General features: G+C 30.4%; 1 protein-coding gene across 16 annotated transcripts; it reads left to right on the forward strand.

The window, feature by feature from the left end:
* Window positions 1-7,480: 7,480 nt before the first annotated feature.
* On the forward strand, window positions 7,481-20,887 carry LOC101254163 (probable LRR receptor-like serine/threonine-protein kinase At1g53430). 16 transcript variants are annotated; one of them, XM_010318566.4, is made up of 26 exons: window positions 7,481-7,712; window positions 7,805-7,937; window positions 8,104-8,175; window positions 9,105-9,176; window positions 9,867-9,932; window positions 13,995-14,066; window positions 14,147-14,212; window positions 14,307-14,378; window positions 14,909-14,980; window positions 15,081-15,152; window positions 15,232-15,303; window positions 15,403-15,480; window positions 15,574-15,645; window positions 15,919-15,984; window positions 16,826-16,906; window positions 17,328-17,396; window positions 17,496-17,525; window positions 17,614-17,663; window positions 17,870-18,246; window positions 18,521-18,725; window positions 18,803-18,943; window positions 19,056-19,177; window positions 19,382-19,592; window positions 19,669-19,909; window positions 20,001-20,151; window positions 20,262-20,887. In XM_010318566.4, the coding sequence occupies exons 1-26, from the start codon at window positions 7,550-7,552 to the stop codon at window positions 20,607-20,609; spliced, it is 3,174 nt and encodes a 1,057-aa protein (XP_010316868.2). In that variant the 5' UTR covers window positions 7,481-7,549; the 3' UTR covers window positions 20,610-20,887. The 16 variants fall into 16 exon arrangements, with proteins under 16 accessions (XP_010316868.2, XP_010316869.2, XP_010316871.2 ...); XM_010318567.4 differs by having other exon boundaries at window positions 18,806-18,943; XM_010318569.4 differs by having other exon boundaries at window positions 18,545-18,725.
* The last annotated feature ends 2,101 nt before the right edge of the window (window positions 20,888-22,988 follow it).

Consider the following 22,988-nt stretch of genomic DNA (forward strand, 5'->3'; position numbering starts at 1 on the left):
ATATTTGATATTCATACTCGACCTTATTTTTTTTCTAAGTGCTCCCTATCAAAGCTTTTTTCGAGGCTTCTATTGATATATCTAATTAAAAGAGGGAATATTATTATTTGCTGCTCCATATTTTTTGATATTTTTTAAAATTATTAATCTGATTATTCATAATGTAAATTATACGTTATAGACTTGGTTTCTTTTACTAATACTTTTTTTGTCAAAGGCGTGTCGATTTTAAAGGTCAAGTTGCCTATATAAAATTCTTTTATGATGATTGTAAATTGGAATGGTGCATGCTTATATTCAAAATTCTTTTTTTTTTTTTGAAAGTAATATTCATGCCTTTAAGAAATTGGACCAGTTGGTAACCTACTAAAAAGGAAAGTTTTTAAAAAAAAAAAATTGAATCACGCCTATGGACCATACAATTTTAAAGCTTACTACAAATTGAAAATTTAAATATTGGAAGTCAACTATGCACAAAATTTGTGTTTATATTTGTGTTAGCTATACCCAAATATGGACTATGTTCGATATAAGACGCGATATATATTTATTGGCATAATACATAAATATATTTTTTTTAATTTAATCTCATTTTATAATTATATTCTTTAACTTTGAATGTGCAGAAATAAATATTTAAACTTGTATAAATAAAGTTGAACAAAATAGACACATGAATCTTACGTATCGCAATACACACAGAAGATCATATAGGACACAAATTTTCATGATATTTGTGTTTATTTATTCGATTTTATACAAATTTAGGTGTCTACTTGTGCACACTCAAAATTCAACGGCACAAATATAAAATGAGATGAAGTTGAAATATATATTTATGTGTTATACCTATATTTATTATTAAAAAAAAAAACATGTCATAGAAGTGATTACAGTCAATAGGATGCCCGATAAGCCAAAGATGATAAGCAAAATGATTCTTCAGTTATAAATTCTTCTTCTGCTGCTTAATATTTTCGTTGTTTTCCTCTTCATCGTAATCCTCCTCCTCCTTCTTACATGTTCAAAGTTCAAATTTTAAAATTAATAAGCTGCGAATGTTAATTATTTTGAGTGAGTAATATATTAAAAAGGCTTAGAATATTAAGAGTAATTCATATTTAAATTTTGGATGTTTAGAGGAAATTTGAGTTAGTAGTGATGTGAAAATGGATCTGCAATGTATATTTTATTATATTAAATGTGTAAGATGTATATACTTCTCTAATACATTATCTATACATAAAAATTTATTCAAGGCGAGTCTAATAAACTCTTATTCTTGTATGCGTTTTTATTTTGAACCTTTTTACTTATCTCTTTGTCAACAGAACTTTTTAACTCAACAAAATTTAACATCTTAAACGATCCTTGACCAATTTTATGTGACAACTTAATTCTTGAATTGCTATAAGTCTGTGGTTTCAAGCCAAAAAGAAGCATGAAAATAAAAATTTAGATTAAAAATAATTTAAAGAGAAAAGGAAATACAATAAAATAAAAAGAACAAAATAAAAATTATAAACTTCACTCTTCTCCCTTCTTTCACCTTCCTCCACTATTTTTCAGTTCTTTTTTAATTTTTCATTTTTTCTTTCTCAAATTAAAAATGAGATCGTGGGAAAAAAAAGAGAATAAAATAAGCAAAGAAAAATCGAGAAAATTGGTGCAATACCCAAATCCACGAAAGAAATGTCTAATGAGTATCTTGAACTCTTTTTATTGTTAAAATTATTAGCAAATTTAGTGCTCCATCTTTGAATTTGTTATCGTTCTTGATTTGTTTTTCTTTTCTATTTTCTGGGGTAAATTGACAAAGATTCCATAGTTTTGGAAGTATAAAAGTAATCGTTGAATGTGAATTAGACTAAATATGTTGAATAAAATTGTGTATAAATATTATTAAAATTCCTTTATAGTGATTTATTGTCATTCGTGGAGAAAAAAGTTTTACATTGGTTAGAGGCGTGTTAGATCGGTCTGGCCTGACCTAGGATTTAATAGGGTTGGGCTAAGATTTTTGTAGTCCATTTAAAAAAGGAAAAATTGTATATAATAGCAAACTAATAACCTAAATTAAATGGAATAGTTAGGGTTTGATTTAATTGTGCTGCATAGCAAATATTAGCTAAAATTTGTCAGCGTCTCTCTCCCAAAAATCTCACTCGCCACTCTTCGTTCTCGCTCGCCTCTCTCGCTTTATATACAGAAGTGTATAATTTTGTTTCTGTTTTGTATAAAGCGAGAGAAAATTGTATATACACATGCAAAAATGTATATCTTCGTGTTATACACTTAATTATACAATTTACAAACATTTTACTTCAAATATTGCAGAGAAAAAGACCAATGAATTATACAATTGCGAATTATACAATTGCAGTGAAATACAATTTTCTCTAGCTTTATACAACAGAAGTGTATATACTGTGTTTCTGTTTTTGTATAAAGCGAGAAAAACATATATCTTCTTGCTATACACTTATAATTATGCAATATACATACATTTTAATTCGATTCAACTGTATGCAAAACAAATTATACAATTGCAGCGAAATAGGCTAGCGAATTATACAATTTAGGCCAGCGAATTATACAATTGTACATGTATAATAAATTATACAGTTTTATGTTCGATGTAGCGCAATTATGCAAAGTTTGCTATAGCATACAAATATGAATTTTTTGTTTGCTATATGTGAAAGTTGACCTTTAAAAAATGGTTTTTAGGTCGATTTGAATAAACATGCTAATTTATGATGTTTGAGAAATATCGATAGAGCTGGCCCGCGGACTAATAAAAATTAATTAAAAAATATAATATAATATTAAAATTTAAAATTAAAAAGATTCCAAACTCAAAACAATTATGTTAATATTTCTATTTAGATATTTATATTTTTACTTGAAAAAAACTTGATAAATATTATAAATATAATTTTATTTGTGGATATGATTAACAAATAGTAACATTAACATCATGTAATATTGTTTTGTCGATATTTATGATAATATTTTAAAATTATATTTTATAATTTAATTTAATAATTATAAAAAAATATAATTGTTTTAAAAAAGTGAATTGGCCCGACAAACATGTAGCCCACGTATTTATGGGTTAGGCCGATCATATTCAAGCGCACACCGAAAATGGACTAACCCGGTCTGACCCGTAAAATGTCAAAACTTGTATGGATTAATCCGAATAGGATGGGTAGTCCATATTGACAACTCTAGTGTTGATCAATTGATACGAAGATAAAGATACAGTAAAAAAAAGAAAAAAAGTATTTTATTATAAAAAATTACAAATATATAAGCCCGTTTTATTGAAATGCATTTTATTGCACGTACATATATCACTGATTTTGGGATATGTTTTTTTTTCCCTCCATCTCTACATATTTATTAACCTAGCTAGTAATATTCTTTTTCAAATAGTAAAGACTAAAAATTCTTAATTTGTTACTGAAAGTAAAAAATATTCCAAATTAATGGGAGAAAAAGCTATCAGTTCTCACCAAATAAATGACAGAACATTTTACAGAATCTGCTAGTACTGTTTCTACTTTAAGATGCCTTTATTTATCACTCAAACTATATTACGTACGTACATTATCTGTGAACCACACGTTTAACTATTCTCAATTAAACGGAAGAAATAACTTTTAGCGATAAATAAATAGTATACACACTAACAAAAAATGTCAAAGTTTTTATTGACATTAATAAGTTAATTGTCATTAGATTTAGTATCGTTGTACACTTTAGAGACATTTATTAAAAATGTTAATTGTTTCCAATAAAACATACTTAATGGTAATTAAGTTATTGTTGTTGATCAATTATTTTTAATATAGTGCAATTAGAGGAGAGATAACGCAATATACTTTCCCTGTTTCAGTTATTTGTCATTCTTTTATAAAATATCTCAAATTATTTGTTATTAGGAGTTAAAAAGAATAGCCTGTCTGGCTCAGCTTAAAAGCTGGTCAAACTGACTTAAAAGCTGGTTTTTGACTTATTTAGCTGTTTGGTAATACTCAAAACAGCTTATTTTAAATTAAAAAAAACTTATTTTAAGCCAAAAGTTAAAAGCTGGGGTAGGGGTGCTTTTTTTTTTTTAGCTTATAAGCTGTTTTAAGTTGACCACATTTTTATCTTTTTGTGCTTAATATTTTTATACAATCTCCAAATTACCCATATAACCCTAACATTTCTTTCTTCCATTTTTCCCTTTTCACGTTTGACATAACAACTTCAGCACTCTTATCCAAACGCATAACTGCTTATTTTAAAAATAAGTTTCAGCACTTTTAAAAATACTTTTTTAAAGTTGCTTTTATTAAGCCCATCCAAACGGGCCCTTAATCTTTTTTTCTCATTCTACTCTTAGTATTACTAATAATCACTATTATTATTCTTGAAGATTATAAATACTCAATAAAGTAAATATTTAAATGAAAGAAATAATATATCTTAAGAAATGAATAATGGTATAATAACCAAAATATATCCATTTTTAATTAATATTTTTCAAGAAATACGTACATGAAAAATAAAATAATTTAAGAGTAAACAAATGATATTTATATTTATGGATTAACGATGAAATTTATATTTGAACTCGAGAAACAATAAGAGAAGACAAAATAAATTACTTACATGTAACATGTTGTAAGTGGCGGTTGTAATTTTTTTTTAAGCCATGTCATTTTTTAAAATGAGAAAATGAAATATAATAGTGTAATATCATATTAAAAATAAATAAAAAAAATAAACACAATTCATATATTATATCTTTTTTTTTTATAATTTTTCTTTTTTATGAAATGTATTCAAAATAATGTCATGAAGCTTGAACACACAACAAAAAAATTTCAAACACAAGACCAACCAAGCAACTCGTTTGTTTCCATTTCTTAATAATAATTACCTATTAAGTAAATTTTTCTGATAAAGCAGTGTCATATAATATCCCTTTTAATATCCTAAATCGATTCGGCTTGTCACCTATTTTAACGTACAATTGCGTATATCTCTTCATTTTTATTTTTATCATAACAAAAATCAAATCAACATGCTCTATTTGGCAGGCACACTACAACTAAAAAAAAAATGTAATGACAAAATTCTTTTTAGCGATAATTATATAATTATTACTAAATCATTTATTTGTTGTAGGACGTAGTGTATATAACTAGTTTCCTTCATCTAATGTTTTTTTTTTAAAGGGTCATCGCTCAATGATAAAGAAGTTTATTTACCAATTATCAGATAAGGTAGGATAAATAAAAGAAGATGGATGCTAAAAGAATTAATTATGATCTATCGATGTATCATTACTCCTTTTAACAGCATCAGCCTGAATAATTTACAAAGAATATATATTCTTGGAAGGTTCGTTTAGTGTGGTGGATAAAAAAAAACAGTTATGAGATAATTTTTTTTTAGTTACAAAGGAGAAAATTTATTTCAAAATTAGCAAATAATACTGAAATAAGTTGTCATTCGTTCTTGGCGAAATAGCAGTACCAATACAACTTATCCTCTATAAAACAATTGAAATGACTATTCTTCAAATCCTTTTTAATTAGTACAATCACTCTTCACCTAGTTGTATTTCCCTCTATCTCTACATATTAAAAGGAAAAGGGTCAAAAGTGTCCTCAAATAATGTGAAAGAAACAAAAATAGTTTCGTGTATAATTAATTTAAAAATATCTTTATCATTAATACTTTGGTTCAAAAATATTCTTACAGTCAATATTTTAATCTAGAAACACCCCTATAGTTATTGCAATTGGCCAAAAATACCTTTTCCGGAATAAGTATATTGTTTTTTCTTTTCAAACACATTCTCTTCTTAATAAATATATCATTAAAGAACTATGATCTTTTTTTTTTCTTTTAAAATCACATTAACAAATAAAAATGGAGAAAATATTTTTTTTTCTTAATCTCATCTTATCACTTAAAATAAAAATAACTTTCATGTACCATCTCGACAGATAATGTATGTCATATGTATAAGATCATAGTATATATCCATCATTAATTATATTTAAAATGACGATAGCAAATAATTATAATAAAATAAGAAATATTTTCATGATTATTTTTATCAATTGAAGATAAACATTTGGTAATTTTTTTTAAAAATATTACTAGAAAAAGAATGTGTTGAAAAGAAATAAATAATATATTTATTTTAAAAAACGAGCACTTCTTACCCAAAATAATAATTAGGGTATTTTTGGACCAAAGTATTGATGCGAATGACCTTTTTGGCCAAACTACAAACAAATGACATTTTTTGTTCTTTTCGCATAGTTTAAAGACATTTTCGACGTAATCCCTGTATTTAACCTAGGAATATTCTTTTCCCGATGATAAAGATTATTTTTACTCTAAATTAGTAATACTCAAATTCACATTCATATATATATATATGTCAGATATACAAATACAACTAGCCTCTCTCAATTCTCTATCCTCTATCGCTCTTGCTCTCCCCCTCCCCTTTCTAATCTCGCTTGCGCTCTTCTCCCCGTCCTTCTGCCCCTCCTAATCTCGCTCGCTTCTCTCCTCTCCAATCTCGCTCGCCATATATACAAATACATATATTAATAGTTATTTGACAGATACACATATATAATTCGACAGATATACATATACAATTCGCCTCTCTGCTAGCTCTCCCAATCTGACTCTCCTTTCTCCTTCCTCTAACATGAAGCTACAAATCGTAATTAACAAAATATAAATATAAATTATAATTAAATTATTTTGTGTTGTTACATGTGAATAGCCCTCATAAAAAGTACCTCGATTCTCGCTTATTATAGTAACGTTATATTATTATTATTTTTTTGATAAAAAAGAATTATCATTCTTTTAAAAAATTAATGATTAAAATATTTTATTCACTATAAATAAAAATTGTATTTCAAACTTGAACTTATTCAATCGGTTCCTTCATCTAAATAGTCAAATATTTTTTTGAGAAAAAAAAAAGCATCACTACTCATCAATGATAGAAGAGTCCACACACCTTATCAGATAAGGTGGAATAAATTAAATAAAAGTTGATTGATGCTAAATGAATTAGGATTCATCCAAAATTACTCCTTTAACCCACACCCATCAAACTCATGCAAAGGAAAAAATGACTTCGAATATATACTATACACCTTGTAAATATCTTGTCGATTAAAGTGATTACATAACGAGCTAAAAGAATTTTTTTTTTCTTTCAAAAAGCTGTAAAAGCACAAATTAAAGTATATATACACTGATAAAGCTATAAAATTTATTACGAATATTTAATATTTTATTATATATATCTTTAAAAAATTATTTTGATGCATACATTTTAATTTTTTTACGAGAATATTTGAGTGATTGCCATTGGATGGATCAATGTAGCTAGGCTACTGTGTATATATATACACACACGTGTTTAGTTGAGGGTCAATCAAATCAAAGTTTTTTTTTTTTTTTTACTTTATTCCTTTTAATCATTAGTTATTATTATTATTATATATATATGCATATATTAAAATATAGAAGTTGCATGAGTAAAGAAGAGATAGATATGGTTTCAATCGATAAGTTGTACAAATTAGTGCTATTGCTTCTTTTAGCAACCAATATTAGTGTCGTATCGTCGTGTAATTTGCTGGCAAACGGAGGCGTTCCAGAGATAGAAGGTAAAGTCTATATATATTTAAATCGAAGCACGTTTAATTATATACCCATTGTATTATTTAACGACCCTAATCAAATTAGTTTTATTTGACAGTTAGGGCAGTGAACGCTTTACTTAAACTTGCAAAGGGGCAAAAGAAGTTCTGGAATGCATCATATCCACTATGGGATAACAGAACTATTATATGTGGCAACTGTAACAAAACATTTTGTCATGTTACAGAATTGTACGTCTTCTCTTATATTTTTATCATAATATAACTATACTATTATTAATGTTCAGATTTGGAAAATGATTAATTAATATTAAGGATTTTTTAATTATTATTTTTGAATAAATTAATTCCTTCTTGTCAATTAAAATTGTTAACACAATATTTAAAAAATTTGCAGACATTTATCAGGGCAGCATTTATACGGGAGAATACCTCAAGAAGTCGGAAATATTTCTCGTTTAACAATATTGTGAGAAATAATGTTTATCTATTTCTCTTCAACCTGCTTTTCATCTTAATTATACTTTCTACCATTTCAATTTTGACAAATAAAAAATAATAATATCTTTTTTACCTATCATATATCTTCATATTTAGACAGTTAATGTTTTTGAATAATGTAGAACCTGAATAAATAGATTTTGAAATTCTATTAATTAATAGGTCAATTACCATTTTATTAATAGATGTGTCAAATAAAAAATGAATCAGTAAATAAGGACAGATGGAGCATTATACTATCATAGTTTGATTTAACAAGCCAATTAATTAGTGGTTTAATTATACATCAGATATTGATAATAAGGATTACTAATTAATGTAGACATATATTTATAAGTTCAAAATTTAAAAAATAATAATTTATGTGTTGAAATATTTGCTTGTGTGTTAGATCAAAGGATTTATGAGTTTAGATCATTATAAATTCAAATGCAAGGAACGCTTGTTAAATTTAAATATCCATAAATTCTTGCATATTTTAAGTTACGTTATTTTTGAATTAAAATTGTGATGATAATCGAGATATGATCAAAATGATCTTGAATCTGTGAGAGTTGGACTAGCTATTTTAATCCTTAATATATAGTGGAAATGGTCCTTAATGTATGAAAAAATGACCATTTTACTCCATATATATTATGTAATCAACATATATAGTCCTTATTGTATGCAAATTTTAGCATTTTAGTCCTAAACCTAGGCAACATGCAAGTACAAAAATATGTTAGGTTTTAATATCAATAATTAAGGTATAATATTTTTGCCTTTTTGAAACTATAACCCATTTGTGTCTCTTGCTACAAAAATAATAATAATAATACTATATGTTATTATATATTATAAGAAGAGCAAGAGAAATGTATACCCAATTGCTTCAACTCGTTTCATAATTGTCAGGGATTTAAGCGGAAATCATCTTCGAGGAGAAATTCCTATATCAATTATCAACCTACAATTCATTACTCAAATGTGAGTTATTATATATATCTTAGACGTAATATATAATTATGTCATTAAATTCGACTTTAGTTGATATTTATGTCTTTTAACTTTTAGTGTGTATAAGTAGATACTTAAACTTATATGAAATTAAACAATATATATTCTACATGACATTTTATGTGGCAACTCACATCCTACATAGCGTTCTGCATGTAATATGTCACGTAAGACATATATGTCTACTTGTTCAATTTTATATAAGTTTAAGTGGTTAGTTGCACAATATAAAAGATATAAATGATGATTAAAGCCAAATAAAATGATATATTTATATATTATGTCTATATTTATATATTATTTGATCCAGTTGGACTGGGGAAGATTGAAAAGCTCCTCATTATCAGGGGCGGATCCAGCCTTCTATTAGGGGTTCATTCGAACCACCTTCGGCGGAAACTGTTATTATTTATACATGATTAAAATTATTTTTTATATACAAAGTAAATATTGAACCCCGATCGATTAGTTTGTATGTTTAGTTCTTCAAATTTTGAACCCCTTATTAAAAATTGTAGCTTCGTCCGTGCTCATGATCATTTAATTTGTCCTTTTTCATATTAAATGATTAACACCATCTTAATTCTACTAATTGTAATTATAATCATAATAGTCTGTACAGTGTCTTCTCTTACCAAAAATAATGATGTGGATTTACAGAGATCTTTCTGATAACTCCTTGAGTGGGAAGGTGCCACCTTTTCAGATGGAGTCTTTACAATTGTTGTAAGTTTAGTTTTGCTTCTTCCATTTAATAATTTTTGTTACACAAATGCACAATTGAGATATAATCTTGCCGTTATATATAAATTATTTGGATGAGTACCTTTTAATTAATAATTATTAATTTTAATAATATTTTTAATTTATTATCATTTATAGCAATATATAATAATATTATAATGAATCTGCGATATGCATTTAAAGTGAATTATGTATGTAATATATTAAGACTATTTTAAAATATATTATGCTTGTTTCGTAAAAAAATGACATATAATATTAAAATTTAAAATGTGTAATAAAAAATCAATAAATCCTATATTATATGTATTTTATAAATTATGATTAGTAGATTGTCACAACTCACGTCTAAAAGGAAATTTTATTGGAAGATTGTATGAAATAACAAACATTTAATTGATATGAAATGCTATAGCTAAAGTTTAGCACTGTGTCATACAATTTGCTATAGCAATTTCTCCGAGCGACATTTTCTACTCAATCGAATTACGTGTTCGGTTGTTCCTTAAAGGACAAGAAAATGACGGTCTACTGCTTTTGTTGTTGTTACTGAGTTCTTGTTGCTTATTTGTATAAAGATATATACAAACCAAAACAATTATTTTCTATCCCATTTACACAATTTTCTCCTAAAATCTCTCACCCAGATTAGTTTTCTCTCACCCATATTATTTTTGGATGTTGAATTTTCGATTCTTTTATCTTCTTATTTACACAAATTCTCCTAAATTCTTTCACCCAAATTAGTTTCCTTTCACCAACATTATTTTTGAATTATCGCCATTTCCTTCCCAATGTGCTATTAAATAAAAAAACATGTTGAAATCAACTATTTTTTTTTGTATTATGCATAATATTTTTAATTTTTTCATGAATTTTCACAAACATATACATATTCAACTAACACAAATTTTTATTTATATGCATATTACACATGCATACATATACAACTAAAAAGCACAAAAAAATATGTACTCATACAAATTACAATATTTCTTATTTGCATATAGATTTTACATATAAACTTATAGAAAAATACGTACATATACAAATTACAGCCATATGTACATATACAATGGACAAGCCTAAAGAAACATCTACTCATATACAAATAACATCTAATATACAAACACAATTATCATAATTAAAGACGAACATGACTGTATACATATACACATAGAAAAGCTGAAACTGTTTATATACAAATTGTCCAATTGTATAATTGAATTTGGAGAAATCTGAAGAATTTGTATATAAATAGAATGTATCCAGCGAATTATAAAAATCAAAAGCTTCATAGAAACATAAAACTTGTTATGAAGCGCAATTATGCAAACTATAACTATAACTATAACATACAAATATGATTTTTATGTTTGCTAATCCTAAAAGGCATAATACATAAACATGACCCTAAACTTGAAGTCAGTTGGTAACTATGACATTTAACTTTGGGTGTGTACAAGTAGACACTTAAACTTGTATAAAATTAAACAAATAGACACAACCATGACACTCGACATTGCAATTTTGTGTCCTACATATATGTCACGCCTTGAGCCTACATCCTGAGCGTGACCGACACTCAAAGACCGTTGCTGGCATCTAGCGGACCCTTGACTTGACTTACTTATTCACGGAAGACTAAAACACAATAGATAACACATGAAATAACTTGAATGTAATACTTAGCCTAAATGATAACTCATGTACTAAACATTTACAACCGAAATGAATAAGACTAAAAGACTATACTATCTGTCTATGAAACCTCTAAAACAAAGAGGGATGTTGGGAGAGGACCTCAATCATCCTAACAACTAAAAATGAAAATCAAGCGATAAAAGATGTCCTCCAGAATGTAAGGAGACTCACTAACTGACTTTGAGCTCTTACTGGATCAATGGTACACTGAATACCAATCCTAGTTACCTGCATCTACATCATAAGACGATGCAGGCCAACTGACATCAGTACATTTAATGTACGAGTAAGCAAGTTGAAATGCTACAAACAACTTAAGCTTGAAAATAGTAAGAAGGAACACGTACCTTAACTCTGCTCAACTCATGAATAACTTAACATAAAACAATAAGACACGTGCAATATATATAATGCTTGTAAAACAGTGTAAACAACTTAATTCGTTAAAAAAAAATGCAATAACAAACTCAACTTTACTTTTAAGATACAATAATATAGTTTATGTGAGAGATTCTCTAACAGATAACTACCAGTATGAGCCTAAGTGGTGATACAACGTCTTGCCCACACTGCCAACATTGTTTTATACTTTGCCATCACATAGAACTACTTAACTTAGTGGATCCACTAGCTTACATTATAGTGATCATCTAAAAAGTATGACCCATTAATATCCATTATGACTACATGTTTCATGGAGACTTGAGTTAATTATGAACTCGCATCCCCATACCGGTGCTCAATACTACTCTAAAAATTATACTTAACTCCTGTGTTTTTAAAACAACTCTTTCTTTGGATTGAGATAATTACTCAACAATTAGCTCAAAAGCTCTTCTTGAAATCGATGTTTCCTTTCTAGCGTCGAATGTGTGAAAACATTTATAAATTCTTAGGGAATACTTAGTTCCCTTATAACTTTTTGAGAATGAACTCAACTACTTAACTTGAAACTTCAGTCTTAATAATAAAGTTAAAACATTGCTAAAGACTCCTGAAAACTTTTAAGAACTTTGCTTTGACTTGCTTCTTAACTATTATATGACTCTTAACTTCTTTGTCTTTGATCTTAACTTTCCTTGAATTGGATTATGGATTTAAGGTTCATAATCTCATGTTTATGGATGATTTCATGGTGTTTAGATGTACCTTAGAGTGTTTGAATCGACCAAGAAACATAAGTACATTATTAAGGAACTCGTTTGGAAAGATGGGGAGAAGAATGGAGAGAACTAGCGTCTTTGCCACTCTAAGAGGCATAGGGCGCCTACCCTCAAAATTCAGAGAACTTTCTATGGCACTATAGCTGGTGCGACGCACCAGAGGCCAAAGTTTAGAGGAACTTTTGTGGTGCTTTGGCAAGCCCGACACCTTAGCCCTTGCCAAGAAAATCTTCGACTTTTCTCAAACCCTCTAAACTTTCATGGTCCTTTTCCCAAACACTTAAGATCATCAGTACTATCAATATACAATAGATTCAACCCAAAATTAATCCTGGAAACACAAATTAAATCCACAAGGAACTTCAATCAACACAATTATCAAGAATCCAACAAATTTTCAACAATGTTCTTCAAGAACTCACTTTCTTAACATTCAAACAACTTAAATTCGATAAACTAAAACAACATCGACGTGTGGGTGAACTAACCCAACACTACGTGATCTTACATACCTTTTTAAGGATCACCACCGAAGAATTTTACTCGCAAAGCTTGAGTGTTCTTAGCGATTTTTGATTTCTCTCCTGTTTTCTTTTCTTTCCTCTCTTCTCCAAGCCCTAGCGTGAATTCTATTTCTAAACTGAACAAAGGTGTGGTTTTACCCCAATTAATTCCTAAAAACGAATTAACTTAATTAGGTAAGGAAAATACAAATTTGCCCTTCCCAACTCCTGATTGGGCTTTCCTTAATCCAACTTCTGAAAGACATAACTCGCTCATCCGAACTCGGAATCCCACAAACTCAACGGCATTAGAAAGATTATTGTACGAGCTTTTCAACCATATCTGGAACTACGTCAAAATCATTCTGATCTAGGAGTTATGGTCGTTTGAATTTGATCAAAAACTCACTCTTTAACTTTATATAATTTAAGTGCCTACTTGTGCACACTCAAAATTAATTTATGGGTCTTCAATGCATGTGTTGTATTATTTGTGGCATCGATCACATGTGATGGTTTATGTAAAACAAACAATATAATGCAGGTAAGGTTTGCGTATACGATAGTCAAAGGGCATGAGTGGTTATTTGGAAGGAGAGCCTCTTATTGTAAAATTGCAATGTAGGTAGTAGTATTTCAATTGCTCTAACTTGGCATGGATGGTGGTGCTTCAGGAATTTAGCCGACAACAAGCTAAATGGATCAGTCCCTAAATCATTTCTCAACCTAACATCGCTAGAGGCCCTGTGAGTGGTTTACTATATCCTCTTGCATCTACTTGTTTGGATCTTTTTTTCTTACCAAATAAAGTGTTGTACTTGTACAGAGAGCTTTATGAAAACTGCTTCACTGGAGACTTGTTGCCATTTCAGATGAACAACTTACAAGTTCTGTGAGTAATTCGCTATTTGATCAAATCGATGATTTTATATATCATGAAATTGTTTCCTCAAATCATGATGTATACTTTCATTTATTTAATGTAGATATGTGGACGCTAATCAACTCTCAGGTTCCATCCCACAGCAGCTTGGGAATCTTACTCAGCTAGAGGAACTGTAAGTAGAACAGTTTGAAGAATTTTAGTCGATTAATTTCACATATTGATGCTCAATCTCTGATATAGACACCAAACAACAACCAGCAATAGTAATAATTCTCATGAGATTCATTTTTCCCCTTCGTTTTCTGATTCTTCAACCTAAACATAACATATTTAGATACTATGGTTTGGATAGTTTTTCAGGTAAAGTTGATATTTTGGGGTTTGTTTAGTGTGTGAAAAAAAGAAGAAGAGAAATTCGGCGATGCATTTTCGTTTACAGAGAATGCTGTCAGTCAATATTGACTTGTGTCAACACATCTAGTTCTAGGACAAATCTCTGATATTTGTTAAATAAGGATTAAACTAACAAAATCTGAAATACAGTCCATAACAGCAGTTTTGAGCTGATTACACAACTTGTTCATGGAGTTATCGGTTGAACATGACTATCATATGGCAGAAATACTTATGATCTGAACTGTATGTAAGAAGAAAAGAAACGAAAACTGCAATATTGCATATCGAATTGTCAAATGATTTCAGGGACCTACGCGCCAATTATTTTGTTGGTGAATTGCCTCCAAGCTTCATGAAGTTGGTGAACTTAGAATACTTGTAAGTGCATGTTGACTCTGATTTTCTTTGGATAATCAACTTGTCAATTGCAACCACCCTCGATCGCTTTATGTTTTCTCTTCTTATTTTTATGCTGTAGTGGGGCTCAAGGGAATAACTTATCTGGTAAGTTTCCAACATTTATAGCCAACTGGACGCAACTCGAGACGTTGTAAGCCCAATTATGTGAAAGCAATATTATAATAAGACTAGTTTAATTTAGATATCAATTTAACTTCTTTTCTTTGTAGGGATCTGTTAGGAAATAATTTTGAAGGCTCCTGGCCAAAGGAAATCTCATCATTGAGAAGTCTCGGTTACCTGTAAGATTTTTGTTTTGAAGATCGTAATTTGTAGTGTGAAACATTTTGAAATTTTTGGCTGATATTTTCTCCCAATTTTATAATCTTATATATGCCTAGATCACTCAGTAATGTAGTCACAAGAGGAGGTGCATATGATTTTCCCGATCTATCGCGTATGACTTCGTTGGAATACTTGTAGGCTTGATATCCTTTGACTCCTTTTGAATTAAACAAATGTTTCTCAATGTCATGTGAAAATATACTACTCATGAATTACGGTGATTCCAGGATATTGAGGAAATGTTCACTTCGTGGTCCCATTCCGGGATATATTTGGGAGCTTAAAGAACTACAGTACCTGTAAGATGATATATCTGTCAATTTTCTTCTAACCAACTTCATTTCCCTTGATCGATCTTTGGTGTCTGTGTTTCTCTTTTTCTGTGTGGCAACCGTATCATGTTGTAAATGTAGAAGTTGCATCTTGATCATTTAGTGAAAGACTGCCTTATTTTAGTCCACACTCTAAACATTTTTCTTTAGACCAGACACACGAAAATGTACATTTTTTTATGTAACTTGTAGATAAAGACATGATTGAATGATTACATCTTTCTCTTTTCTCTGATATAGGGACTTGAGCTTCAACGAGTTATCTGGACAACTGCCAAATTCCATTAGCACATCTTTAACATCTATGTGCGTTTTCCATCTCTTCTTTGCATGAGTGTTGTGTTTTCGAGTGTGTATGTGATTTACTTGCTATTTATGATGTTACTTACTATATATGATGCACATAGAAAGTTCTCTCTCTTTCTGTTCAATATAAATTTTGTATCTTGTCTTTCTTCTTCTAAAAGCCCAACTGAATAAGGCATCCTTTACCGTCCTCAACATATATAGTCACATTAGACCAAACCACCTCAGAATTTCCGACCATAAATGTGAATAACCAACCTCATGCTCCACTTGTCGAGCATTTCCTTTGTTGCTGTTCCCCCTCGAGTACTGTCTTGCTTCCCATCAGCTTTTGTTTTTGAAGCTACTTTTTCCCTATAGTGAGATTGCTTGAGCTAGCGTTTCCAGTAAGATCTGTGGAGTAAGAACCTTTATTAATAGGCCAACAATAGGCTCTTCCAGCTGTCAATTCTCCGTTGGGGAGTCCTTGGGCTGAATGCCCGGTGAAGGCGGTGCAATAAAACACGCTTAAACCGTTAGAAGAAGACCATTGGGAGAGAGTTTTTATTCAGCTTTTGTGCAGTATTATGTAACATATGCAGAACAGGTAATTAGAGTATTTACCATAATTTTGTACCATCTATTGTACAGCACTTGATACATTGAATTTTCTTCACTCCAATCGTGGACGTTGGTTTAACTGATCCAACTGCATAAATCATGTTCTCCCATTCCATTGTTTTATGTTGTTAGTAATAGCTTATTATTTCCATTTTTCTCAATATTCGAAGCTTGGCCTAACAGGTGGGGGGAATAGCTGATTTTCTAGTTTTACGCCTTTAACATTGTCAAATTGCTGCAGATTCCTCAGGGAGAACAAGCTTAATGGATCATTGCCAGGATGGCTAACTAAGAGGAAGAACGTAAAACCACATCGATACGTGTAAGTGGAAATATTCATAAAGAGTATGTTGGTGCCATGCCAATTTTGAATGTCAACAAATGAAGTAAAATGGCTTTTGAAACTTCCTTCAATTTCATAAACCTATTAAATAGATTCCCTCATCGAAGATTATCATTACCTATATGAGACCAATCAAACGAACCCTTAGAGATTAACTTTTCAAAATAAAAGAAAACATAAAGAGACTCATACACATGTTTCTTTAACACTTCTTATTCACAATGGTCCCCCGTTTGTCTCAATTTGTAGTATGTCTTGTTCAAGTAAAAGAACTTTTTGTGGGGGTCGAATATGGTAGATATAATTCTGTCCACCGCTACATATTGCTTGTGATCTTTGTCATTTGTCTTTCAAGCAACACTGGAAAGAGAGCTTATTTTTGCCATGAATTGTTTTGCAGGGATGTTTCTGAAAACTTGTTTAATATTACAAACTCAGAGTTCAATGCTGCATCTGATGATCCGGACGTGTAAAATTCACTACACTTGTTCTCTACTTTAGATGTTACATAGTATTTTCTTTTAGCTAGCCTTACAAAACAGTATATGGCCTTTCCATTTGATTTCAGGAACACTTTTCCGGGCTGCTCAAGTAATTTGTGAGTGCAAACTTCATTTCTGTTTTGTATCTTTTCTTTTCTTCCTACAGACTAGTGTTGCATTCTGATAGTATGTTTATATATGTAGGCCGTACACAAAAGATACATGTGACCATTATTGCCCTAATAATCTAAAATGTAAGTCATTTTTTACCAAGCTGTAGTATTCGTAATGTATCTTGGCTTCTGCTTATTTACCAAAATTTAAATGGTAAAATCAATATTATTATTGTAGAATAATGAGTAAGGAATAACATTAGAAACTAGTATATATATAAACACAAGTATCTCGTATCAAAAGTTATCTCAATTAAAAGGAATGACAGTACTTTTCTGTCATACAGATGATGAATTGTATATCAACTGTGGCGGCAAGGAAGTTACTGTAAAAGGCCATCACTACTATGCTGATGAGAACCCCAATGGTTCATCAACGTTTTCTCGTGATGAAAAAGGAGGTTGGGGTTATAGTAGCATGGGTCTTACCAAGTTTGTGAATAAGCGACCAGAATCATCAATAATCAAGGATACATGTGATCTTTCCACTACTGCAGCAGTTCTGGTTGAAACAGCCCGTGTAGCCCCCATCTCTCTCAAGTACTATGGATTTTGTTTCTCCAGTGGAAACTACACAGTCAAACTAAAGTTTTATGACATAGGCTCAAGTAACAAACAAGTCTATCCCATCACACATACACGAGTTTTTGATATTGATATCCAGGTACGATGATATATTATCTAGGAATTATGCAACTCATTTTCTTAATTTAGATACATTTGACATAACTTTAATTTACAACCACAAAATTGAAAAAGTCTTCTTTCTTTTCTTATACTCCGTTCTATGTCAAACTAGGTCATTCTTTTTTAAACAGAGAGGGAATATATTTTCCACTACAACTAAACACCATAAACCATTTTTTCGAGAAAAATATTTTTCATGGAGAACGACTTGTGTTATACCAAATAGAATTGTAATGGTATCATCTTTGTAGTTCTTTGAAATGCTGTCATTGCAGAGGAAGAATGTACGGAAGAACTACAATATAGAAACAGCAGAAATAAATGCTGACGGGGATAAAATTGTGGAATATAATACTTCTATAACATCTCATCTTGAAATTCACTTGTACTGGTCTGGTTATGGCTCGTATCCGGAGAGCAATGGTCCCCTAATTTCAGCTATTTCTGTAATCAAAGGTATATTTTATATATATGGTGTATTGTCATTCATATTCTTCAGTGTCCTTTCTAAGACAACAATACTTTGATGGTAGTAGTACAACCACCACCAAAACACCAACTGTCTCCTGCACTTAAGGCTGTGATAGCAGTATCATCACTGTCTTTTCTTGCTCTACTTCTGCTTTTACTAAGGAAATTGGGTTATCTTGGCGGAAAAAGATCATCTAAGGAAGGTTAGACACAATTACATATGGAGTTTGGTTTGTTTCGGTTCTTATTTTAATATAAATTTGTATAACTCACTAAAATAAAATTATGTTTGCTTCTTTTGTGAAATGCTAACAGAACTAAAAACAACAGAATTGTTCCCGGGAGGAGTTTACACCTTTCGTCAAATAAAAGATGCTACTCAGAACTTCAATGTTGTGAACAAATTAGGTGAAGGAGGTTTTGGACCTGTTTATAAGGTTAGTTTTTGTTGGACTTTTAGTATTCTGTTTATTCATTATATCATTCCCATGACCCTGGATTGAGCTGCTGCATATATAAGCATATAGATACGTCCTTGGCGCTTTTTTTCCTGAAGGGATTTTATATACTTTATCTGTCCCTGCTTACATAGTTATCATGTTGCCAATTCTAAATAATAGGGGTGTCTCTCATCAATACAGGGCGTTCTCCCTGATGGGACTACAATTGCAGTTAAACAGCTATCAGGAAAATCAAAGCAAGGAATACGTGAGTTTGTAAATGAAATTGGCACGATTTCAGCTCTGCAACATCCAAATCTTGTGAAGTTAATGGGATGCTGTGCAGAAGACAATGAGCTCCTACTCATTTATGAATACATGGAGAATAATTCTCTTGAACATGCATTATTCGGTAATGATAGCAAGGATCATATGTTTTGACAAGAAAATCTGAAGTAGTTAATGACATAATTACATTGCTTTTTCAGGTCCAGATGAGGAGATTAAATCAAGACTAAATTGGCCGACAAGGGTCAAAATTATCCTCGGGATAGCCAAAGGATTAACTTTTTTGCACGAAGAGTCCAAATTGAAGATTATCCACAGGGATATTAAGCCCACAAACATACTCTTGGACAAGGACTTGAATGCAAAAATAACTGATTTTGGATACGCAAAGCTTAATGAAGGGGAACATACTCATGTCATCACACGAATTGCTGGAACATTGTAATTTGATAATCCTGCTAATCCTTCTCCATCCTGTTTACCTTAAAGCTTTTTCTTTCAGATAAGTGTATTTCTTCTCTCATTTTTATAGGGGATATATGGCACCAGAATATGCAATGCGCGGCTACTTAACACCAAAAGCAGACATTTACAGCTTTGGGGTTGTTACGCTTGAAATTGTGAGCGGGAGAAACAGTACTAGTTGCAGGCCAAGTGATCAGACAGTTTACCTTCTTGATTCGGTAAGGCTTCAGAAGAGAAGTTTTCAATTTCATTCACTGATGCACATGCCTAATAAACAGTTGCCATTGTCTTTTTAGTTGAATGACTTTTCTAATTTGATCGATGTCAGGCTTACGTGTTGCAAGAGCAGGGAAATTTGATGGATCTAGTTGATCCAAAACTTGGAACAGATTATTCTTGGACAGAAGCTAAAACCATTCTGGAATTAGCGATGATGTGCACTAATCCATCACCAACTCTCAGGCCAACCACGTCTGAGGTAGTGAAAGTTATTGAAGGAAAAACTAAAATCAAGACCACATCTTCAACAGTCCGGCGTTCAACAGACGAGATTGCATTGACTAAGGCCATGGCTGCACTCTCTCAGCCTTCTCCATCTGAAAGCTATTCTACCGCAGGGCCATCAGAAGCTACTCCTCCCATATCTAACAGCAACAATATTACCAATGAAATTTGAATTCAACTTCTCCCATTCATGAATATTTCCCAGATGATTACTGTACTTAGACAATGAAGTCAAGGAGGCAATGAGGCTTCAGCATGATTTTTATCTTGTTTTGAATAAGAAAACTTTTGGTCTGACATATCAGTATAAGATTTCATTCTACTACATTGTCGATGGGCATCAAGATTGTACCAGATGATTGATTTCACTGTATCCATTGCCTAATTACATTAGGTTTTGGGCCTCTCACTCTTTCTCAATGACTATATACTAACACTTACTTCACCCTACCTTATTCATATCAGTACTCGTGGATGTTTTCCAAAGTAGTATCTGTATAGCCTATTACACGTATTTTGAACACTTCCTGGAAGCTTTATGCCTCACATAACGTAAGTAGTCCTAAACTATAATCTGTTGCTCTTTGTTTCAAGTATAACAATAATAAAACTTTTCATAATAACTTTTTTTGATTGATTATGCATCATAACAAAAGAAATAAATTTTTAATTAATACATATAGCTTAGTTCCTTTTATTAATAACACAAACCAAGATTTGTGGTAATTCTCTGATTGGAAATTGAGTGCACTAGAAAACAAAAATGATTTATGTCTCGAAAAATTATTAATAATAATTAAAAAGGGTAGAAAAAAAATTAAATAAAATTGACTAGTATTATTATTATTACTTGAACAATGAACCCTATTAGTTTATTTAAGATCATAAAATAGACATCAGTGGACTTGAGACTTAGACTTTTCTTTAAAAAAATTAATTATGTTTGGCCCCAATCAATAATAGCGTTGGAAAACTATTAGTTTTAGTTTTTGATACATTCCTTGAAAATATTATCACTCCTTATAAGAAAAAAAAGTGTTCTTTTAATTACTAATCACCCAAAGCAATAACATAACTAATGTGGTGTTTTATATAAAGTAATTATGTCCGAATTTTCTTAAATTCTTTCTTTAAATTCCATAGAAACTTGATCAACGAATCCAATGATCAATTTGAGTCCTGTGTATGAAGAAAATTATATTGGAAAGTGTCATCTTCAAATGGATCATAATTGTGTGCTCTTCGGATTTAATTAATTGGTCTTTCCAAATATGTCCCCAGTGCGTAATCAAAATTAAGTTGGGCCTCCAATGTCAGATCCAAAAATCAAATAGAAAAACAAAACAAATATACATATCTCTCATTTTAGATTATAAATTTCTTTTAAAAATGTCATCTTCAATAGTTTAATTACAATCACGTAAATTAAAACGAAAACGAAAGGGATAAGGTAAACGAAAAAGCAAGTTATATAGACAAGAACATTAATATAGTAGTACAATATATGATGTATCATACGACTTGGTTTTGCTTCACAATATATGATGTTAATTTGACATTAATATTTTTACGTAAAAAAAAACAGTCAGTAACTAATTGGAGCTGTGCGTTGGATTATGCTCTAATCAAGATTTCTGTCTGTTAATTGGGAGGATTAATCAATCATATTTTTCCTTTCCAACTTTAGACTAATATCAGAATCCATACTTTTCAAGTATTTTTAAGATATTAAGTTTCATCAAAATCAAATGAAGGAGAACTACTTGTAGCCTGTAGCTCCAAAAAGGATCATCCCCTCATATTAAACTAGAGGTGGGGGTTCTAAATTTCCTTTAAAGAGTTGATAGAGGGGTTTCAACCCATAACTTTTAGCGCGAAAAATATTTATTGGGTTCACAAGTTTACATACACATATATTTATTCAATGTTTCAGTATAAATATAAGATTTAGAGAAAAATTACTGGGTTCGTCCAAATCGCACTTAAATTACGGTACTATAGATTAATTTATAGATTTACAAAAACTATTAGAGTAATCAAAGTCATAATATTGTCTTTATTCAATAATAGTTGTTCATTATTACTTGATACAGAGCTTAAGAAATATAAAGGATAGGGATAATTATATCAAATCACTCTTAATAAATATAAGTTCTCTAAATATTGTTCAGTCTGAGCCTAGGCTTGCACGACTTTAAAACACATTACTAGTTGGTAAGACCTACTTACTTATATACCCAACATATATCTTCTTGTCTTAAGTTGGATATATCTTCTATGATTTTGCCGATATGAAACTTCTTGTCTTTAAGTTGGGGCATCACATATATACCCCGATGGACTAAGACTTCTTGTCTAAGTTGGGCATCACATATACCCCCTCTAAATGGACTCATCGAGGCTGATATGAGACTTCTTGCCTTATAAGTTGCTCTCTATGGACTCGACATCCTCGGTGAGGTTTGCCCCACTGTATGAGATTTGCCATGTTGAGTATTTACCCTGAATTTTTTACCCTAAATATTCAGCATTGAGGTTTGCCCTGTTGGAT

Source organism: Solanum lycopersicum, chromosome 2 (genome assembly GCF_036512215.1).
Source record: "Solanum lycopersicum chromosome 2, SLM_r2.1".
Classification (NCBI taxonomy): domain Eukaryota; kingdom Viridiplantae; phylum Streptophyta; class Magnoliopsida; order Solanales; family Solanaceae; genus Solanum; species Solanum lycopersicum.